This window comes from Schistocerca serialis, chromosome 2 (assembly GCF_023864345.2).
Source record: "Schistocerca serialis cubense isolate TAMUIC-IGC-003099 chromosome 2, iqSchSeri2.2, whole genome shotgun sequence".
Classification (NCBI taxonomy): Eukaryota; Metazoa; Arthropoda; class Insecta; order Orthoptera; family Acrididae; genus Schistocerca; species Schistocerca serialis.
In genome coordinates this window covers 136,454,093-136,477,795 of record NC_064639.1, presented here as the reverse complement: position 1 = coordinate 136,477,795, position 23,703 = coordinate 136,454,093, and the positions used below count along the sequence as shown (strand labels likewise).

Genomic DNA, 23,703 nt, shown 5'->3' with positions numbered 1-23,703 from the left:
TTCCTAATAAAATACAATAAACCATGAAATTTTACAGATATTTCATGATGCGAACGTAATTCATCAGCAGTCAGTGTTGAGGCCAAGCGTTTCAATTAATCTACATAGTCTGTAAAAGTAAAGCATACAAAATTTTTGAAAAAACAATCAAACGTTTTGTGTAATGATTTGTCTCAAAGTGTGAAATAAAAAATATTAGGGAAACGTTAGGTGCCCTTCAATTTCTATTCATGATTTCGAGCATCATTCAAAGGCCCGTAGAACGTTTCTCTCATCTACTTATCTCTTTTACACAAATCATTTTATAAAATATTTGACTGAGTTATTTGATTTTTTATTTTCAAGTTTTGTTCAAAAAGCATTATCTTACAGGCTTCTCGTTTGCCTTCCTAACGTACATGATTCGAAGGAAGCCTTCTTGACTTTTAAATACCGCACCAATGTATCTTTTTGTGGGCAAAACAGCTAGGCCTTGAACAGATGAAATTTTTGACCCTTCATTTACATAGCTTGGCAGCATCTTTTCGTGAATTATTTCAGTTTTTCCTCAACTCATTAATTAAGTTATCTTAATTACCCCGATTACTTTCAAGCAGTTAAATATTTTAATGCGAAACCAGACCTCACGCTTGTCATTTTGTACCCCGTTCATCTGTTTCTCTCCCCCTGTTTAGCTTTGCAAATTCGGAGAAAACCTCATGGTGTAATTTACAGGAAGTTTGTTATCGCACTGCTCACTCGTTTACAAAAACGTATCAAGTATTAATCATACAACAAAAAGTCCATTCTGCGTGCTATCATTACCAAAAATCGTCGTTTCGATGTATTGAATCGGTTATGAGATACGACGGTATTTATGACCACTTGATTCCCGAAGCGCAGGAAATGTTCGGGCGCACCGCGAGCGATCCGTCCGCGGATATAACAACTAATATCTCAAGAATGAAAAGAGATACATTCCGATGTCAACTTTAAATACAATTTAGATATTGTGGTGTCACCGCCAGACACCAAACTTGCTAGGTGGTAGCCTTTAAATCGGCCGCGGTCCGTTTGTATACGCCGGACCCGCGTGTCGCCACTAGCAGTGATTGCAGACCGAGCGCCGCCACACGGCAGGTCTAGAGAGACTTCCTAGCACTCGCCCCAGTTCTACAACCGACATTGCTAGCGATGATTCACTGACAAAATACGCTCTCATTTGCCGAGGCGATGGTTAGCATAGCCGTCAGCTACGTCATTTGCTACGACCTAGCAAGGCGCCATGTTCAGTTACTATTGATATTGTGAATAATGTACAGTCAAGAGCGACGCTCATCATTTATGGATTAAAGTTAAGTATTCCACCAGCTACGTCCATTTTTTTTTAAATTCTAATTTCCTTGACCTGTTCCAGACCTCACGCCAGCCTGCGTGAGCTAAAACGCGTGCCTTTCGGCTTCCTCTAATAACACGGTGTTGGCTCTCCTGCCAACCCACAACATTGGCGACGAGACAATACGGCGTTCGTAACTATACTGCCCTGATTTACTTGTGTAATAGCTTCGCCAACCTCTCCAGATGTACTGTCCGAATTTTATCGCTTACAGAATCAGTAGACGCAGGCCTTACTGGATGCCCTTGGACAGCTTGTCCAGGGTCAACATGCACTGCAAAACGATGCGGCGGCCGTCGCCCCACCGCTAACGCAGCCACAACACGCAGTTGCACCAACTTTTCGTCCTTTTGATGCTGCACTGGAAAGCTGGACGGAGTGGTCATGCCAATTTGGATTCCATCTCCTGCCTACAGAATTCAAGGTAACAAGCGGCAGCCTTTTTTGTTATCATCCGTTGGGGTGACCACGTACCGTGTGATAGTCAAATTATTTCCCCGACGCGACGTAGCAACTCTGTCCTACGAAGAAATTTTGTCTGCATTAGTTGCATATTTCAAAGAATCAGTCAATGTAGTTGCAAAAAGGTATACCTTCTTTCATGCAAAACGTACAGCAGGTCAGACTAATCGCGAGTGGGTTGTAACCTTGCAAGGCCTTACTAGTGATTGTGCTTTTGAGTGTCAATGTGGACTCCCTTATTCAGATACCATGGTATGTGATGCAACGGCACAGAACGTTTCTGATGTTTGTATATGGGAACAGATTTTGAAACTAGTCAATCCCTCCCTTCAACAAGTGATGGACATATTGGATCGGCAGGACACACTTGACTTTGCTCAGGAATCGTTTGCAACTTCGTCAGCCGTGTGTCAGGTTAACCGGCCCTCCGGGCGAGCTGCACGGGACAGTAAACAGTCCTCGCGCCCGGCCGCGCCGCTGCCGCCAGGCTCTCAGCCACGTGTAGCGCGCCGGCAACCAAATGCAGTGCTAAAATCATGCCCGCGGTGTGCTACTAGACATTCGCGTGAAAATTGCCCGTCACGCCAAGCTATTTGCTTTTACTGTAATAAAAAAGGACATGTTCAAAGTGTTTGTCAGAAAAAGCTCAGATCGGAAGCTCAAAACCATTCCAGGCCCTTTGCTTCGCGCCGGAATCGGAATCAAACCAAGGATACTGAGGCTCGCGAAACTTCGCCCATGGAAATTCATATAGTTCATTCCGCTCCACCCAGTGCCACTCTCTCTAACAGTGACTGTATTCGTCCCAAAAATAGTGTGCGTTGACATCGCTCTTGTCGTCAGCAGGGCAATAAACTTTTTGTGGACTTGGACAATAACGGCAAAGTGACACCATTCCAGCTCGATACCGGGGCTGCAGTTTCACTGATCAATCAAGACTCTTACAAAGTGCTGGGCACACCTCCGTTGCATGCCGCAACTGTTAAGTTAACTACCTATTCAGGTCACAAGATCCCTGTGTTAGGACAGTGCAGCCTTCTTGCAACATACAAGGGACAAACAAAACTTATGTCATTTTACGTCCTTCGTTCTTCTTCTGCAGCGAACTTGTTTGGTTTCGATTTATTTCAGTTGTTTAACTTGTCTATAGTAAATCAGGTCCTATCAGTGAACCAGACTGTGCCTTCAGACAGTGTTTCTCGTCTATGTGAAGAATTTGCAGACATTTTTGCACCGGGCCTCGGTTGTGCTAAGAACTATAAAGCACATTTGGAACTGAAAGTAAAGGCACAACCGAAATTTTTCAGAGCGACCAATGTTCCCCACGCATTGCGTGATGAGATCGAAAAAACATTACACGATTTGGAATCACAAGGTGTAGTTGAACGTGTGCAGACTTCCCTCTGGGCATCACCCTTAGTAATTATGCCAAAACCTTCCAGAAAATTGAGACTTTGTGTGGACTTCAAGGCAACAGTGAATCCACAGCTAGTGATTTCAACTTTTCCTTTACCCCGCCCAGAAGATCTTTTTGACAAACTGTGCCTGGGTAAATATTTTTCGAAGTTGGACCTAGCAGATGCGTACTTGCAAATACCGGTGGACGAAGAATCCCAACGAGTTTTGGTGGTTACCACGCATCTTGGTTTGCATCGATTCAAACGACTGCCATTCGGGTGTGCATCTGCCCCTGCATTGTTTCAGCAATATCTACAAACTGTTTGTGCGCTGGTCTCTACTGCAGCAAACTATCTGGACGATATTGTGATCTCCGGAAAAATGGAAGAAGAACATTTAGCCAATCTCAGAACATTATTTCAGGTCTTGCGACAAAATGGTCTTCGCCTGTGGAAGGACAAATGTCTGTTTTTTGCTCGTGTCTTACCCTACCTGGACATGTACTCAATGCCCAAGACATACATCCCAGTCCTGAGCACCTCCGTGCCATACAAGACTTGCCTTCGCCGCAGAATTTGAAGCAGCTACAGAGTGTGCTGGGAAAAATTAACTATTATCATCGCTATGTTACACAGGCCTCTTCCATTGCAGCTCCGCTTCATCGCTTACGCCGTAAAGGTGTTCCGTTCGTCTGGACGACAGAATGCGAACGCGCCTTTCGCCAGTTGAAATCGGCGTTGCTTTCCAATACTTGCCTTACGCCATTCGATCCCCAGTAGCCCTTTTGTTGATGGTCGATGCATCGGATTTCGGGATCGGATTGCGCACAAAGATGAATCGCACGATCGCCCTATTGCCTTTGCGTCCAAATTTCTCTCGTCTGCGCAGAGAAATTATTCACAGATCGAGAAAGAAGCATTGGCTCTCGTATTTGGTGTTACAGAGTTTCATGATTTCTTGTATGGTCGTCACTCTACCATCATCACAGACCACAAACCTTTGACATCGCTTTTTCATCCAACCAAGCCTGTTCCTCCACGTACAGCGCAGAACTTCATTCACTGGTCTATTTTCCTCTCGCAGCACTGCTACGACATCTTGTATCGGTCCATTGCTAAGCACGGAAACGCCGATGCGTTGTCCCGTTTGCCTGTTGCAGAGGATAGAGCATTCGATTCCTCCGAACTTGCTTGCATGTTCATTGATTCGGAAACCGATGACGTGGTCGAATCGTTTCCGATTGATTTTCGTCGGGTAGCTACAGCCATAGCTGGCGACCCTGTCCTTACTACCGTTCTGCGTTTTGTTGCTACGCAATGGCCCTTGTCAAAGTCACGGATCGGGGATCCGTTGGTTCGCCGATTTTTTGCTCACCAGGAGAGACTTTTTGTACGACGTGGTGTTATGCTGTTGCGTTCAGATGATGATCAGTCCAGGGTCGTGGTCCCACGTTCGTTACAGTCCTCTGTGTTACAGCTTCTCCACCAAGGACATTGGGGTATAGTGAGAACGAAACAACTTGCTCGTCATTACTATACTGGGTTCGGAATCGATGCCGCGATTGCGAAAATGTGCTCTTCTTGCATGGTGTGTGAAGAACAACAATCAGCACCACCACAGAAATTCTTTGCATGGCCAAAAGCCACTTCCCCTTGGCAACGCTTACACAACGATTTTGCTGGTCCATTCAGGAATGCTCGATGGTTGGTTGTGGTAGATTCATTCAGTAGTTTTCCTTTTGTTGTCCGGATCTCTTCAACGACGTCATCTGCCGCCACCCAAGCGTTATCTGCTATCTTTTGCATCGAAGGTCTTCCACAGACTATTTTTTCCGACAATGGCCCACAATTCATGTCTGCAGAATTTCAGTCATACTGCAAGGCCAATGGTATTCAACATCTGACGTCCACGCTGTTTTCGCCACAGTCAAAAGGTGCCGCTGAACGATTGGTCAGGACTTTCAAGTCACAGATGTTGAAGCTGAAAGAGTTGCAATCTCGGGAGGACGCGTTATTGCTCTTTTTTGTCCTCATATCGCTCTCAGCCCCGAGATGGTCGCTCGTCGGCTGAGTTGCTCCACGGTCGCCCTCATCGAACCTTGATGTCTTTGCTACATCCGCCGCATCAGGTTCCTGTGCAGCGGCAGCCACCTGCTTTTGCCCCAGGCGACGTTGTCTACTACCGCCACTATCGAGGTTCACGGCGTTGGCTCGAAGGGCGCATTCTTCGCTGCCTTGGCCGCGCTATGTATCTGGTTTTGGGGGACTCAGGTGAGGTGCGTCGGCATCTCAATCAGCTGCGCCTCTGTCGTCCCACAGGATCTGCCGCTCCTCGTCTGCTTTCAGCGACGGTGCTGTCCGGTCAGCGCCCTGGGGACCCATCTACCGGCTCGCCTCGGCCCCACGTGTTACCGATGCTGCCTTCCATTTTGCCCCATGGCGACGCGCCGCCGCCGCCGCCGCCCCCGCCGCCTGTTCTCCCGCCGGCGATGCCCGCAGTGGACGCGTCGCTGCAACGGCCGGGCGCCTCCCTGGGTCACGCGCCGCCGATCGTTTCCCATGACCAGTTGTCCTCCGACATGGAACTCTTGACCGCTCCCGACCATATGTCGTCTTCGCCCGTCGAGTGCCCCGGCCCGATGGAGGTCCACCCTTCGGGCCCTCCTGTCTCTCTGCGGGCGCATACACCGCATGTTGGCGTGCACCCTGGAGTGGGTTTTCAGGCGTTTCCTAGCTCCCCGCGGTCCGAATGGCAGGGGCCGGGTGGCACAGCCTCGCCTGTTGTTAGGCTCTCCACCTCGTTTATACGTCAACATGGGGTCCTCCCCACGGCGGGCGGAAGCCTTATGCCACAACCGTCCGCCGATTTGCGGGGGAGGAATGTGGTGCCACCGCCAGACACCACACTTGCTAGGTGGTAGCCTTTAAATCGGCCGCGGTCCGTTATATACGTCGGACCCGCGTGTCGCCACTAGCAGTGATTGCAGACCGAGCGCCGCCACACGGCAGGTCCAGAGAGACTTCCTAGCACTCGCTCCAGTTGTACAACCGACATTGCTAGCGATGGTTCACTGACAAAATACGCTCTCATTTGCCGAGACGATAGTTAGCATAGCCTTCAGCTACGTCATTTGCTACGACCTAGCAAGGCGCCATGTTCAGTTACTATTGATATTGTGAATAATGTACAGTCAAAAGCGACGCTCATCATTTATGGATTAAAGTTAAGTATTCCACAAGCTACATCCGTTATTTCTAAATTCTAATTTCCTTGACCTGTTCCAGACCTCACGCCAGCCTGCGTGAGCTAAAACGCGTGCCTTTCGGCTTCCTCTAATAGCACGATGTTGGCTCTCCTGCCAACCCACAACAGATATATTGGTTACATTTGATACGCAATAATGTATGGCCTTAAATCTAGTATATAGAAAGTCTACAAAAGTGATTTTACCTCTCCAAATTCTTAATAATTTCGTGCAGCCATGTACTCCATTTCGTGCAGCACAGTAACTAAGTCGAATAAGGAAAATAAATTCAGACCTTTCTCGTTTAAAATATCAAGGTATAAGATGCGGAAGAATCATTCTTTTTTTTACCGAACTCTTTTCTTAAAATTGGATGATAAGTATTTCATAGCTGCCATCGCATCCGTTCCATTGCTTTACCGAGCAGACACGTGGCTGTCGCTCTGTGTCGCGCATGCTACAAGATGCAAACACGTTTGAATTCAAACGTCGCCAGTTGCAACGGGAGACAGGCAGCGACATAGATGTCGCTCATGTAGGACATTTACGTAACTATACCTGCGGTTGTGTTTTGTCGCCTGAAGCTATCGCGCGCTGTCGGTCGCTTCTGTCGCTTACGTAGGACACGGCCTAACTGTTTCTCTATCTACACCGTTATTTACTGCCTGGTCCATCTCCCTATGCTCAATTACCAAGTTATTTTGGACATTTATCACTTCATTCCTAGGTGGTGCTAACACGCTACTCTCGTTTTCACTGTCATTTCTCAATTTACCTTGGAGCCTAGTGTTGCGCTTTTCAGATGCCATGATTATCACAGAATTTCACACGATAATACAGAAAAACACAATTTGAAAAGCAAAAAAAAAATAAATAAATAAATAAATAAAAAATAAAAAATCAAAAATGAAAGCCAAATTAAAAATAGCACTGAAAAAAATAGCTGATTAATTGCAAATGCGGCGACGAAATACTTGGTGCAACTCCACATTCATTCCACAACATGCTCACTACAGTGTTAAACAACAAAGAAGAACTACAACTGCAAAGGAAATTCTCTTTACAATTAGACACTAGCAGTAACAATAATTTCTAATCATGCACTAATTATTCAAACTACCAGAAAAATCAGAAGATTCCAGTGAGGTATACACGGCTAAGGGTCGACAGATGAAAATTCTTTATTTAAATGTGTTAATCTGTACTTTAATTGCTGAATGACTGAGACCCACAATATCCTAGCGCAACGCAATCTGACTGCTCAAAAAAGATAACCTGACTTCAAATAATTAATTCAAAAGAATGTCCCTGACTAAAATTAAATCCTAACACTGACCTATACATTTCATTAATCGCTTGTCTCACAAAACTTTCATTACGTGAACTGATCTACAAGGAACATTGTCTGAAGCTGAAGCAGAAAGTATCCTCCAGAAACTGCCTTCTTCGTAAACTGGCGGGATCAAACTGGAGTACACATCCACAAACATTAAGAACAACAGCTCTTGCCTAATGCTATTCTGCAGGAGAGTATGCTAGCGCAGTGTGGTACAATTCAGTACATGCAAAGCAGGTCGATGTAGCCTTAAATGACAGCTGTAGGATTGTTACAGGCTGCCTAAGGCCAACCCCCATGGACAAAGTTCATTGTCTCTCTGCGATTGCTCCATGTGACATCAGAAGAGAGGTCGGCGCTAACATCGAGACGCATAAATCAAACACGGTGACCTCACATCCACTCTTTGGACATAATCTGCTAAGCCAAGACTGAAGTCCAGGAAGAGTTTCCTAACAACGTCACACCCCTTAGAAGGATCAGCTACGGCTACCCGACTCAACAAGTGGAAAGAAAGATGCCAACACTTGTCAAACTGGATGGCACCACGAGAATCCCTGCCGCCTGGACACATGGAAAGGTGGGTCATCTGGAAGTCCTTGAACAGACTACGGACCGAAGTCGCAAGATAGAGGGACAGTTTCCTTAAATGGAACTTCCAACTGGCAAATGCTCACACAACACTGTGCGAATCCGGTGAATTGCAGACAACCCAGCATCTCTTCAAATGTAACTCTTGGCCTACCAGCTGTAGCATGAAGGACTCAACGTCTGCAGCACCCAATGCTACCAAAGTTGCCCAGTTCTGGGTGAAAGCTGTATAATTTTCTTTGTATGTATTGTATATGTGTTCATTTTAGTGCACCTCTGACACGAATAAAGAAGAAATACCAAAGATTCTAACTACTAAAGTCACTAACTTCTAATAGGCATATGGTTAGGAAAGGAAAGATTTTGTTGCTAACCAAATAATGTATATTTTTTACCTCAATAATGTCTCATCCAATTGAAACAGGAAAATAAATCTTGATTCACACCCAATACGATGCTATATAATCATGACTAATATACAATCGCCAAGTCAGATACTTCCAGATCGTTAGCCTACGTTAACGCTTCAGACCTCTACCCTTCATCAATGTAACTTCTCACATCTGACATCCATCGCTGCTGGCTGTTCACCTCCAACTGCCCAACAGTACTTCCATCACTGCTGGCGACTAACTTCGAACTGCCCAACACTACTGGCGATTAGCTTCCAACAACGAGTCCAAACAGCCACAGAGTATCTTACTAAAAAAAATCGCAGTCAGAGATCCAAAGCAAAGTGCTACACACTGCTACCAACACAGAACCAGCCCACTGACATAGTGAGTAGGAGACCCAGGTTTAAATCCTGGCCTTGGTACAAATTTTCATTCATCTCTTCGGTCTGCATATATACATCATGTATGATATGGACATGAAGTGTGTTGTTTGCCATGTCTTTCAATATTTATTCATGTCGGAAATTTACTTCCTTTTAGGTGCTCAATTAACTGAAGTCAGTCATTATATTGCTCATCCAATCCATAAACTGTTTGTTGACTGTAAATTGTTATTTGGTGTGTATTAAGAAGGTTTTCGGCAAGTGTTGCTGATAGTCGGAGGGAGAACGAACTTAAAGACGTTCTGTAGATCATATCACTTATTCAGACCTCTGTTTCAGACCGAAGTCGATTGTGCCATGCGTTTGTCTTCAAATCTCATTGACTCCGGAATTCACGCCGCCGTTTGCACCGCCGCCACACTGGCTTAGCTGGATGAAGTTCTGGATGACGTCTGGTGCCATGTGCACTCTGAGGACATTGTGTGGTAGAAATCGAAAATGGTGCCCTTTCCAAACTAAAATTAAAGCACTGAATAAAGGACATTGTTTTACCATGACCTACTGTGCCAAAGATAGCTCTGTTCTCCACTTCCCAGACACATTGAATTGGTTTACCCTTATTGGTGGCGCCATCGCAGCAGTCGTACCAACAACAGCTCTTATGTCATTCACACATACCTGTTCAGTGCATTTGATGAGACGCTGATGATAAGATACTGATGATAAGATACTGAATATGAAGATAACAATATGTGTTCTGTAATGAATGGTAATATAGGATTTGTGATATCCGTAGAACAATATTGAAACGAATATTATATACGAAGAGTGTGTATGGGGCTAGGAGGAAACAGGACGAGGACATCGCTAAGTGAGTAGGGTGCCAGGAATTGGAGCCTTCAGCTGGGAAGGGATGCGTAGGTTAGATTAGCCTTGATTGCCTGGTGTGGGATATGTTGATACATATGTGGCAGCAGGTTGGAGTTTTCGAGGATGGGTAACTCCTTGCTGTGAGATATAGAGAGGTGGGTATGGAAAGCAACGTGCCGTGGTGATGCGAGCGAGGAGGGGTGTTCCAAGCTAGCTGAGGAGTGGTGAGAATGAGATGGAAATGTGTTATGATCTGCCGCAGAGTAGAGTAATGCGCTTTGTTTTTGATAGGTAGTAGCTAGAGATTCCTAACAGGTTTTCCATCAGACTAGTAAAATTATGCGTTGATGACAGGAAATGGAATCATAGATACGTAATCTGTATTGTCATATTGGGCGACAGTGGTACTGCCGGTGAGACCGAATGGTTGGTTGGTTGATTTGGGTGGAGCGGACGAAACAGTGGAGTCATTTGTCCTATCAGAGTAGGGAAGGATGGGCAAGGGAGTCGTCCATACCACTTCAAAGGAACCATCCTGGCATTTGCCTCAAGCAACTTAGGGAAATCATGGAAAACCTAAAGCAGGATGTCCAAACTCGGGTTTGAACCGTCGTCCTGCCGAATGTGAGTCCAATGTGCTACCAACTGCGCCACCTCGCCCGGGGATCTGTATTGTGCTAATAATAAAGCGTCACTCTGTTCCCCGGTGCTATTCAATCATACACCAGATGACTTTTATCAAGCCAATCACAAAGATATCTGCTGTGTTCTCAGTTATAGTAGATAGCTGCTTTTTGTCTCCTATTATTAGTTTAAAATTTACTTATGTAGGTATTCTGCACAGAAAAAATTTACCTACACTGTGAATAATGAGTCCTATATGCAGCACATTATCATCACGCAGATTTACAACGAAGACTGATACTTGCTCTTGACCTAGCAGGGCTTTTCAGTCCTTGAATCTAGATATTCAGAAAATTTGTAGAGAGAGTAGATAATTAGCATTTTTGTAATTTTTCTTCGAAGGGGTACGAATTCTGAATCTCTTGCTTTGTATTAATTGAGAGGTTTTTGGATACCTTCCCAACAGCGAATATGACTCTAATTTGAGCTATAGACAAGAAAAAAAACTTACGCAAGTGTCTGTCCGTAGTATTTAGTGAGGTTATGAAAGCAGCTGTAGGTAGGTGGATGCCACAGGGGAGGCTTTTAGATGGCTTTTCCTGTGATTATTGACTAGATTAAATGAGAGATATTTCCTTCTATATAGCTTGTTAACTCTCGGCCGATCGGCAACATGCACCTGAATCGGCTGATAGTCAATTTGTCTTCGGATGTAGCGGCCGTTATCCTACCAACACTTTTGCGTGAGGTACCCATTTCTGTCTGTTGTATAACAGTTCTGTACTCCACTCCATTTGATACGGCTTTATTTTCTTGTGATGAGTATATTAATTTACATGATTATATGTAAGACGATGTCAGTTTTAATTACGAAAAATGTCTAGCGATTTTGAGCTCTGTGCATGATTTCGGGTCTCGTGGACGCATAAACCACTGGTTAACGTCCTATCCTGCAGGCGATAGCCACGGCTTTTCACCCAACATTGGTTCTGGGTGTACATCCTCTGTTGCCCTCCGTCCATTCATCCAATTGGCCAACTTACAGTTATCACACAGTACATTCTTCTTGTCGTTGGTAATTGAGTGAGAACGTAAAAGAGCATAGACACAGTGTTTTAGGTTAAAATTTTTATTTTTTGCGAAAAAGTAAAAAAGGCATGTAAAAGAGCGAGTGATAGTCGATGAGCAAGTAGGTCAGTCTGATGGAGATGCTCGAGGAACTCTGCCAGTTCAGGCGGTGGTGTTGATGTCCTCCTCGCGGCGGTGCACGACGAACGTCTCGTCGAAGTGCGCGTTGGGCACGTCGAACTCGAACTCGACGACGCGCCTGTCGAACGGGAATCCGGCGGGGTGGTTGTCGCCGTGCTCCAGGATGGGGTGCTTCTCCTGCGAGACGGCAGGGGTGACGATGGCGAAGACGCTGAGCGGCAGACCACTGCGGGTCCCGCGGGGCAGCGCCAGTCGCTGGGGGAAGCCGAAGTGCGAGCGGAACTCGTCCAGGAAGAACTTGTTCTCGCCCTTAATGGCGGCGAGGGTCGACTGGTGCAGGTCAGAGTAGCTCGGCGCCTCCTTGCCGTACAGCGAGAAGTCTCGGGAGCTGCGCTTGATGTCGTTCTCACCAACGGACACTGCAAAAGGCGAAGGGTACTGTCAGCACCAGTTATCAACTGATTCTAATAGGGCAAGCTTCATGTTATTGGCTTTGGGGAGGGAACTATTCAGCCATCTCAATAACGAAATGTCAGTTACTAGGATATGAATATATGGACAATGGACCCTGATCAGAGAAATCTCCTAGGCAGCCAGGAATCGACCACAGGTCTCTTCGCATAGGGATCCGGTCAAGAATATGTATCGTCTAAGAGTAAATTTTAATGTACTGGCCCCACTGGGCAGGAAACTGGACTGGATGCCCATTGCTGCAGAATGTAATGACGTTAGGACCAAACTTTTCGTTTTTTTTTCTCGGTATTTAGGGAAGAAAGTGGGACTAGCTGAAGCATTCTGTTTAATTTTGACATCTAAGAACCAAAAATGTCACTTTTCACCCCAACCTAGATCTTTGGCCACGCTACAGTACACTAGGTAAGTTCCTCGAAGAATTTGTTTTCATGAACTCACAACCAAGCTGTATCCTTACACCATTACAAAGACCTTAGGATATGCTACAGATGAATATACCACCACAAACCTACATTCCAAAAAATAATATATAGTGTCATACACAACTTTTCATATATTATACAGAGTGTAACCCGTATAAGTGCAGGTATTTTTAAGTGTAGCGGCTTAATACATACACAAATCTGTGTATTTTTTTTTCTCTCTGTGTCGAACAGTCCTGCTACAAACAAATCAAAAACTTTACGACCTGATGTTTTATGCATGATCGTAACTGCCCCACTAAGTAGACTTCAACTGTCAGTATAGACTAAACGTTTTGTGCCAATGCATCCACACTTCAACACATGACTTGCTGCCCAGGGGAAAATAAGCATTACTACCTTGCTCTTGACACACGTGATTGAAGGTACTAACCAACCTAAAAACATGCAGTTAAATAATAGCTTTAATTACGTGTCAGCAAATGATGTAAATACTGATGTAATATTGTTCAGGTGCCGACCTCAGTTACCAACGGAAATATCTACCTTTACACCCGTTAAACCTTGTATAATGTCAGTGCTCTGTTATCCCTCTGTTTGCACATTATGGAGTCACATGCCACATAATCATTACAGTATGCGTCGAAGCTGACATGTGCGACTGGTAAGCCACCGACAACAATCTCGCCTAATCTGGCTCTATCTTTCGTAGATCTGCTTAAAAGGAATACGGATTCTGTTGCCAGTAAGATTTATTCCAGTCATGACTTACGCTTCTGGTTGAAGATGTCCAGGAGAACGTAGTACTGCTTCCTCTCCTCCAGGCTGAGCTCGCGGCCGAGGACGTCGTACTTGGGACCAATGAAGACACGGACGACGGAGTCGACTTCCTTGTCGCTCTTAACCTTGATGTGGTAGAAGAACGGCTTGTGGTTCAGGCGACCCTGGCGAGCCACAAATTTGAACTTTTCACCGTCTTCAGGCTTGGAGAAGGTCAGAGCGTTGCTGATGTCAAAGTCGAAGCTGTCGAAGTATGTGACGAGTTTGTCGAAGGTGATATCTTCAACGGTTACGCCTGGCAGGAGCAGCTGAAATACAAGATTCAGTTTAGTTCACGACTCATGTAGTACTCTACGAGAAACGGTATGTTTTTATATCAGAGGTTTCATTACTTACCTCCTCGTGAGTGTAAGGCTTCAGAAGGTTCTTGTAGTGGTAGAAGATGGAAAGAACGCGCTTCGCGATCCTGTAGAAGAGTGGGTCCCTTAGCTGGGTTTCTGGTAGTTCAAGGACGCTAGCAGGAACCTAAAACGGAAGTAAGTAATGTACCCTCGCATCAAAATACAAATAAGACCAGTGTAACGTCAGAGAGAGTAGACATCATGCGGACATACTCCGTATCGGTGAACGGGGTCGACAATGTGGCCGAAGAGGGAGATGAGGTTCCTGAAGTATGCACCATAGTACTCCCAGTTGATGTTCTCGTAGTTGCCCTCGACGATGTTTCCAAGGATGTTGGTGAGGTCCTTCTCTCTCAGGTTGTACTTCTCGTAGTTGTACTGTTGTTTTAGAAACATAAGCAGTAATGATGGACGCATTTCGTATAAAATCGTATTAGAGACAAATCTGCGAGGACACACTTACGCCTGACAGGTAGCCGTAGTCGATTCCGTCGCGGATCCTCCTCTCGTAGTTCTTGATCTCTTCCACGTATAGGATGTCGACGTTGCGGGGGAAGACTCCCTCTGGGCGCGCTGGGGCCTCGAGTCCGTTCTGCAGCCTCAGCTCAGGGTAGTAACCGACCTGCAAACGTAATACACAATTTAGTGTCGTCGTTCAGAAGGTGGATTCTCCACTGTCGTTGAGGAAAGTGAAACTGGTGCCGAAATGGGACGTACCAGCACAGGGTGGTTGTAGTCGATGGCCTTGACGTCAGGCAAGTAGTTGGACAGCCTCTCCAGGTAGTAGCGAGCCAGGAGCTGCTGCAGGACGAAGAAGAAGCTCTCGCCGCGGTACTTGTACTCGGGAAGGCTGTAGTTGGCGGGGTTCAGCCAGAAGGGGTACTTGTAGCTTAGGTATGCGTAGAAGGAGTTGAGGCCGACGTCTTCGGTAAAGTAGGAAACCAGCTGCTCGGGGTTGCTCGGCACGGGGTAGCCGCTGTGGTTGGAGTAGAATATGTAAGGAGCCTCCTTAGAGCTGACTTGACCTGCAGAACGGAACACGTGGTTTTGATTAGCGATTGTGTGATGTAACGTGTTGCTATAATTAAAGTGCAGCTACTTGTTGATGTCCATTGTGGGTTGTAATTATCGTATGGCAGCGAAATTAGGTACATATGCCAACACGTTATTTCTGAACGCTGAAAGAAAGCTTAGTTCCAATTTCGGCCACCTAGTGCAAATCTAGCGCTGTACAATATCTCGTCGACTTCTTCGGTGCTCCTATTGAACAAATTGTGTAGGCAGCTGTTGATAATAAAATCAACATTATGCCTATCTCAGTTGTTTGGCGTTCCCCAAAGTAGTGTTATAGCTCCTTCGTTGTTACTTATCTATATAAACGTTTTGGGAGACAATCTGAGCAGCCGTCGTAGGTTGTTTGCAGATGACGCTGTCATTTATCGACTAATAAAGTCATCAGAAGATCAAAACAAATTGCAAAACGATTTATAAAAGATATCTGAACGATGCAAAGATTGGCAGTTGACCCTAAATAACAAAAAGTGTAAGGTCATTCACATGAGTGCTAAAAGAAATTCGTTCGGTTACACGGTAAATCAGTCTAATATAAAGGTCGTAAATCCAACTAGAGACCTAGGAATTACAATTACGAACAACTTAAATTGGAAGGAACACATAGAAAATGTTGTGGAGAAGGCTAACCAAGGACTGCCTTTTATTGGTAGGACACTTAGGAAATGTAACAGATCTAGTAAGGAGACTACCTACACTACGTTCGTCCGCCATCTTTTAGAATACTGCTGCGCGGTGTGGGATCCTTACCAGATAGAACTGACGGAGTACATCGAAAAAGTTCAAAGAAGGGCAGCACGTTTTGTATTATCGCGAAATAGGGGAGACAGCATCATTGAAATGATACAGGTTTTGGGCTGGACAGCTTAAAAAAAGGCGTTATTCGTTGCGACGGAATCTTCTCACGAAATTCCAATCACAAACTTTCTCCTCCGAATGCGAAAATGTTTTGGTGACACCGACCTACATGATCATCAAGATAAAATAATGAATTGAGAGATCGTATGGAAAATATAGGTGTTCAATCTTATCCGCGCGCTATACGAGATCGGGATACTAGATAATTGTGAAGGTGGATCGATGAACTCCTCGCCAAGCACTTAAATGTGCGTTACAGAGTATCCATGTAGATGTAGATGTAGATGTTATGCCAACGTCTCATTCGTAAGCCGTTACAAGAAACATTGCTAAACGTCTTTCTTGCTTCACAGCGGCAGATTCGCACCTGGTGGCCAAAGTTGGAACTAATAATTATCCTGCAAAAATCGTTTCCGCATTAACGAATCACAATGTGCACTACGTTTCACTACCATACACCTGTTAAAAGGCACAGAGGACCACTGTGTGATGCAGACCTTAACTATAACCACCCGGTAAACGTTTAGCTCAAGTACTTTTTGTTATGAAGGAACCATGACTTCAACAGTTTTATGTAAACGGGCGCAATTATTTTAGGCAATTACAAGTCACCCCACATAAAACAACATAAATTCTCCGAATACGTGACCATGCGATTTTGTTATTCTACAGAGCAACGTCTTGGTCACTTCATTAGTATTACATCTACATCATTACATTTACATCACCATGATGAAGGTCGTTTGCAGCTGGGGGCGAAACTTTGATTTATACAACAACGTGATTACGCGATCACATCCGTTTAAAAATCTATTTGAGCTACAAGGGGCTTCACTGCACATGAAGCAATAACGATCTGCAGCGCTATTTGGTAGTATAACAGTGGTTGAGAGAGAAGTGAGGCCGAAAGGGTCCTTGTAGTTCACGTGGGCGCAGGAGGAGTTCAGTGGATGTATTGATCATGTTGTGAATAACATCAAAGGGAAATTTGGAAAGGGAAGTAAAATTCAGGAAGAAGAGACGAAAGTTGTGAGGTATACTGTTAACGTATAAATTTTGTATGACACGTCAACTGTCTTGGAATGGATAGTGTCTTGAAGCGAACTTATAAGATCAAGAAAAACAAAAATAAAACAACGGTAATGGTATGTGGTCAGTTACAGCAGTCGATGTTGAGGAACCTACATAACGAAAGGAGACACTAAAAGTAAGTAGATGATTTATGCTATCTGGGCCGAAAAGTAGTTGATGATGCGCGAAGCAGGGAGCATAGAAAATGCTGACAAGCATTTGTGAAACGTATTTCTCTGGGGGGTAGTTTTTTACTAATGTGTACTGTGGACCGTAAAGAGTTCGCACAAGAAGCGAATGCCGATTATTAGACTGACAGATCGAATATGGGAGAAATGAAATTTATGGCCAGAATTCGATTAAAAGAGTGAAGCAGTTGATAGGTGGTGGGGAATGTTAGGGAGGGGAGAGGTAAAAATTGTTGAGTGAGACCATGGTTCGTATGGATGTAGGTTGGAGTAGTTCTGCAGAAATGGCGAGGTTTGCAGAGGACAGAGTAGGGTGGACAGCTGCATCATACCTGTAATCGGATGGAAGACCACCACCATGATGACAAGGACAACAACTACATGAGTCCTATACGGGCGGATATGTGCTCAACAAACTAGTGGATAAGTATTTACGTTCGATTCTTAGACGTAGTACACATTAAGAATCCTTCTGACATTCAGTCACTGATGAGGTGGGTAACAACGATTGTTGTATAGAAAATATTTTACTTATAGTTGATCTGGTTGTCGATTTACTTTGCACAGTTGGTGGCGGCTCCGGAAATGACACGTGCACATAGTTTGTTTGTACACACCTTGTAGCTGGGCGTCATATGCCTTCTGGATGACCTCTGCGTTGACGAAGAGCTGCGGGTAGATCTCGTAGGGAGCTGGCAGTGTGACATCCTTGGTATCCTCGCGATGGAGCACAGCGACAGTCAGTGAGTAGACGAACAGTGCCTCGTTCAGGTGTTCCCGCGCCCAAATGGCCGTCTGGAATCAAAAGGACACTCGTTATACAGAGGAATGTTTCGGGGAGATGCAGTGCTAGCTACGACTTACTTCCTAGTGTCCAGACACAGGTGACAATTTAGATGAAGACACAATTTGACCAGTACCTTCGTGTATAATCTGACTTCACACTGCGCATTCCTTCATAACGATGTAACCCTTGCCTGGAATATAGATGAGTCTTGCTCAGGAACGCGGAGCCCTAATTTCTGCGGATTATTTGTGAATTTCATGAAGTTTGATGGGGAGTAGGCGGATTTAGGACAGATTTGCCAATGACAATTTTCATGTCTTAGTTGTAAAAAATTATGTATGATCTTCCTCCCAATGCTAACAGAAGATACTTCATTTGCACTGGATTCATTAAGAACTTTGAGGTCTGTGAAATTTGGTTTGGGTGAACGTCCCAGATGTTTTGGCATCTTTATGAGGACTGCCTATGTTGGAGCACCACATGGAAGACATTATACATATTGTGAGCTGAACATGCCTTAATTGTGCGCCCACTTGTTAAATTTGGACATAGTGGTGAACGGATATTATTCGATAAGCTGCTTCACGTTGGTGTTACGCAAATAAGCTGAAGAAGAAATCGCCAACGAAAAAATTGAAGGTATGTTATTATTTGCAAATAGATAGATATGGTCAGAAATTAAGAGGAACGTTTGCTAATAACTTGCTGGTTCAAGCAAAATGAAAAAATCAAAGCTGAGTAGTATTTTGTGTCGAAGTGCTCGTACCTTGATGAACGTCTCAAAGTCCTTGGCGAAGTAGAACAGCTCAAACAATGCCCGGGCCTGGTAGTAGTGCTTCTGGTAGTAGATGGAGAACACTTCCCCTTTGGGCAGGAAGCCAACGTCGACGTAGTACTTCCAGAAAACTTCGACCTTCTCCTTGAACTGTAAAGATAAAGAAAACGGAAGTTCGGTACAGTTGTCTGGCCGTCCAAGAAATCGGATCCTGGTTTCTAACGTCACGTATTTATACCTGGTAGTTGTCGACGTGTTCAATAGGTTTGTAGGTCTTTGCAATTTCCTGTTCTTCTTTGATGAGTGATGGCTGCTGTACGTGGTAGAAGAGCGCCAAAATCTTGTTCTGTTTCTCCAGAAGTTCCTTACCGGCTGGAATAACAATTAACAAAACATTAGATACAATAGGAATCATTCAGGTGGTGAGATCACAACAAAATTGTTATACGAAGTATTGTACGTTTACTCTACACAGTATATATATATATATATATATATATATATATATATATGTGTGTGTGTGTGTGTGTGTGTGTGTGTGTGTGTGTTTTATACAAGCTCAACATGCGACTGTAGCTTGTACGTTAACTATAATTTTATATTTGTCTTTAAATCACTCCAACATACAGGAAATTTTCTCTTTCCTTAATGCATTTTTATTCATCATTTCGATTCCTATTTACTTACATAGGCACTTGCAGGACAGCGCAGTTCCGCTTATAACAATACGCATACGAGGTTTCCTGAATGCAATGTTCATAGGTGTCTCAACGATGGTTTCTCTTTTACATCTAATTCACTGATTTTTACTCACTTACTAAGTTATGCATCTTTCCTCAAAATCGACTCAGGCTACTACGCACATTAACAAAGGCAGAGAAGGTTAGACAATGCGAACGAGAGAAGGTAATGTTTACTTCATCTGCCCGCTGGAATCATTTATTATGTAACAAATGTTTCGAAACTTACTTGGTGAAGTTGTTTATGTGCGTCCATCGTAAAAACACCATTTATTTCGTATATCTGTTTTGGTTGGTGTAATTGTACACGCTTTAAGTATTTTTTGTGCTGAAGAAATTCTTATGTTGTCTGGTCAGAAACGGTCTGAAATGCTTGTAAGTGCTTTACAGCGGAGGCTGTGCTGACAAATGACTGGTAATAAAAACGATAGGTTGTGCTGTTTACCAGTTATTCAGAATAGAAGTTAGACGATCATGTCGTAGTGCGCAGGATCAAGCACATGCACGCGCTAAAATGGTGTAATGCGCAAACATCTGTGGATCCGTGAGTTACCACCTGATGAAATGCTAATTACCAGTTAAAATGTCTTTTTCGGAAGTAATAAATTTAAGTTAGATGATCAAAAGCTACATTTGCTCGGTTTGAAGAAAACAAACAAAGAACACGTTTGGCGACGTAGACTGCTTCAATTTGCGCGGACGACAACCTCATTGGGTAATTCAGTGCTAAATAACTCGGAAATGGCGCAATGCATCGAATTTTTTTCTGAACAATTGCTCCTCAGGTCCGCCTACAAGCTTTTCACACTGTTTGTGACGACCCTGTGTGTTGAAGCGTGTATTGAATTTCAAAGCTGTTGGCAAATAACTTTGCCTAGGAAAAAAAAAATGAAATTTCTAAACCGGTGAAGGCCTCTGACATCTAGGTAAAAAGGTTCTTTCATGCAAATCATAACGAAAGCTACAATATTCCTACAGCTCCTGTTAAGTCGCTAATGTGTTTTCCAGGCCCCAAATATCAATGTACACTACCCACAGACAAACAGTAGAAAAGCAGAAAATGACGCCAAAGCTGAAGTACGAACAACATCGAAACGTCAGCCACAGTGCAGCGAGATGGTCTACCTACACCATTATCAAATAATCTTTTATCTTTTACGAAACAGCCATAGAAACATTTTACACTGCAATTTGTTTCACCTGCCAGTGGTCATCAGCAGTGTACAAGCACATGATGAATACGCTGACTGGCATTGTTGAGTAGCGTTAATAATTACGTTTACAACGGAAATGAAAATTTACGACAACGCATGCAGCATATGATGTTAGATGGCTTGTGCGTGTTATCTCCTGGGGGTTATAACTTTTTTTTGTCCCTTGTGCTAAAGTAATTATGGAAGTGAAGGTTGACTAAATTTGTGTTCTGACTATTGGCGACGCTAGTTCCATGATCTGCTCCAATGGCAAACGTTAAGTGCTACTACGAATTATTCAAAGATTTCAGAAGAAACGGATTTTACTAGTTTTAGGAGCAAAAGAGTTGTGTAAGATGACAGTTCAGTGCTGTATTTTTCTCTTTTGTTCATGGAAGGTTTACGTTCACATTATTCACGAAAAAGACTAATACTAATGCCTCCCTATCATACATTATATATGCAGCAGGATTTTGGAGTGTATTGACAGAACGCTTAGAAGAAGCATAAGGGCTACGAAAAACAGCCTAAGGGATCCTTACCAGATAAGGTTGAGGGACGACATTGAAAAAACTAAAGAAGGACAGTTCGTTTTTTAGTATCCCGAAACAGGGGCGAATTTGTCACGTATATAATACGAGAGCTGGACTGGCAATTATTAGCACGAAGTGTTTTTCGCTTTCGTTTCACGAAATATTAGCAACACTTTCTCCACTGAACGCGTCCGCTTGCTTATCTTTGTGGCAATATGCCTGCCTCCCATGGAACGGTCTCGGGTTCTATTCCCGTCCAGGATGGGGATTTTCTCCGCTCGTAGACTGGGTGCTGTGTTGTCCTCATCGTTATTTCATTCTCATCGTCGGCAGACCAGTCACCCAACGTGGTGTCAACTGCAATAAGACTTGCATTTGGCGGCCGAACTTCCCCGGATGGCGCCTTTCGGCTAACTATGACATACGCTCATTTCATTTTTTCCTATGAAGGCGAAAATAGATTATTGCCGATTACCTTGTGTAGGGAGATATGATCATCGTAATAAAATGAGAGAAATCAGATCTCCTACGGAAAGATTTAGATGTTAATTTTTTCCAAGCGCTGTTAGAGAGTGGAATGGTTCAAAACAACCCTCTGCGCGGCTCTTCAGTGTCGACTGAGACTAGACATGTAGATGCGGATGTAGCTTGCCATACCGCCCTGTTCCTCACACTGAGAGGTCCAGTATTCGTCTACATGCGTTCTCTGCAAGCTACCTACTGCGTGTGTATGTGGCGCAGGGTAGTTCAGGGGCCATCGTCAATACCGTCCGTCTTGGCTATGCTCTCTTTTTCTCGTAGTGGTCCTTTGCGATACATGTGTGGCACGAAGTGATATTTTGCCCGCCTCTTTTTCGAACACACGCTCTCAGAATAGCACCAGGAAACGTCTCTATAATACGTAATGCAAAACCGGCCATGAAGGATTGATTTTCGCCAAATTGAGTCAACCAGTACCTACATCTGCGTAGTACTAAACTCTGTACCGCTTACGCAAGTGTCGGTTCACCACTTACGTAGAGGCTGTGAACAAGTAGCAGAGTGACGACGTATGGCGAAAGTATAGTCCGCCCACAACGATCCGAAAGAATTCGTAGGGCGACGTGGGGAACGGAGAAAGCAAGCTCCACCCACCGATTTCCATCACGTTTGAAGCCGAGGGTGGACAGGCAGTGCGGGGGAATAACTCGCGCTAGAATCACGCAGTGCTGACATCACGCATGTGCTGACTGGTTTGGCACGACAATCGCCTCGTAACGCCTACAGTTCACATGGCTACTGTATTTTAGCTCGCCAATGTTGGCACCATCTGGACTCAAGAGCATTAGCGGGCTGACATCAACTGAGGTCTACCGACTTCTGGCTTCCCAGAATTCGGCTGCCATGGTTAAAGTCACTGAGAACAAATAGTGGTAGGAGGAGCGACTGACTTACCCTCGCTGTGCGGTACAACCGCGGCGGCCGCAAGGGCTGCCAACAGTGACAGGACGACAACGGTCGCAGTCCTCATGTTGCTCGCAGAGGATGTACGAATTGTGTGCCGGCTGGCGGGCTTCTTATAGCGGATGAGGTGTGCGATAAGCTGGCGTATCTGCGCACTTGGTGGGGGAGGCAGCGACCCGCGACCTGCCAACGGTAAAACGCCCGAAGATGCGGCTTATGTAACAATCGACATTACAGTTCCCTGCCCCCTGCTATCATCGCTCGTGGTAGCCCAGTGGTCGAGGCACAGACTGGTTTCACAGAGCAGTGGGGTTAAAATCCCAACGCGATCATCCAGCTTCGATTTGACAGAATTTAACAAGGTTGCAGTAGCATCCAGACGCAAAGAGAAGCACAGTTGTTACTTTCCCCATACAATACTAGTGTTATAAATATCCCATTATGGTTCAAAATGGTTCAAATGGCTCTGAGCACTATGGGACTCAACTGCTGAGGTCATTAGTCCCCGAGAACTTAGAACTAGTTAAACCTAACTAACCTAAGGACATCACAAACATCCATGCCCGAGGCAGGATTCGAACCTGCGACCGTAGCGGTCTTGCGGTTCCAGACTGCAGCGCCTTTAACCGCACGGCCACTTCGGCCGGCTATCCCATTATGCAGAAGACATTGTTAATAGCGGTTTTCCATAGAATTATTGAGTGATTGTCTGGAAATGGACTCCCGCTTAATTATGAGAAAAAGCTTTACAATCGTGTTCTGTTGTTTGTTGTTGTGGTCTTCAATCCAGAGACTGGTTTGACGCAACTCTCTGCGCTACTGTATCCTGTGGAAGCGTCGTCATCTCCGAATAACTACTGCAACTTAAACCTTTCTGAATCTGCTTAGCGTATTCATCAATTGGTCTGCCTCTTCGATTTTTACCCTCCGCCCTTCCCTGCAGTACTAAATTCCGTGATCCGTTGATGCCTCGCGACGTGTCCTACCAACCGACTGATCCTTCTTGTCAAGTTGTGTTACAAATTCCTCTTCTTCCCAATTGCATTCAGTACCTCCTCGTTAGTTATGTGATATAGCCAT

The 23,703-nt window shown here is 44.6% G+C and overlaps 1 protein-coding gene and 1 long non-coding RNA gene across 3 annotated transcripts in view; one reads left to right on the top strand and one right to left on the bottom strand.

Annotated features, from left to right (window-relative positions):
- Window positions 1-22,769, bottom strand: part of LOC126456854 (hexamerin-like) — a 69,891-nt gene extending 47,122 nt beyond the window's left edge. Inside the window, exons 1-10 of one of the 2 annotated variants that reach the window (XM_050092669.1) lie at window positions 22,615-22,769; window positions 18,953-19,086; window positions 18,706-18,864; window positions 17,770-17,947; window positions 14,682-14,989; window positions 14,428-14,586; window positions 14,178-14,342; window positions 13,960-14,088; window positions 13,556-13,871; window positions 11,872-12,306 (exon numbers count right to left, since the gene is read on the bottom strand). In XM_050092669.1, the coding sequence (XP_049948626.1) occupies window positions 11,909-12,306; window positions 13,556-13,871; window positions 13,960-14,088; window positions 14,178-14,342; window positions 14,428-14,586; window positions 14,682-14,989; window positions 17,770-17,947; window positions 18,706-18,864; window positions 18,953-19,086; window positions 22,615-22,690 (2,022 nt within the window). In that variant the 5' untranslated portion in view covers window positions 22,691-22,769 and the 3' untranslated portion in view covers window positions 11,872-11,908. Of the gene's footprint in view, window positions 1-11,791; window positions 12,307-13,555; window positions 13,872-13,959; window positions 14,089-14,177; window positions 14,343-14,427; window positions 14,587-14,681; window positions 14,990-17,769; window positions 17,948-18,705; window positions 18,865-18,952; window positions 19,087-22,614 lie in introns of those variants that run through there. The other variant, XM_050092668.1, reaches the window with a different exon arrangement.
- The window catches only part of LOC126456857 (uncharacterized), a 38,299-nt gene continuing 32,380 nt past the window's right edge, over window positions 17,785-23,703 (top strand). Inside the window, exon 1 of the long non-coding RNA XR_007585393.1 lies at window positions 17,785-17,923. This is a non-coding gene — a long non-coding RNA (uncharacterized LOC126456857). The remainder of the gene's footprint in view (window positions 17,924-23,703) is intronic.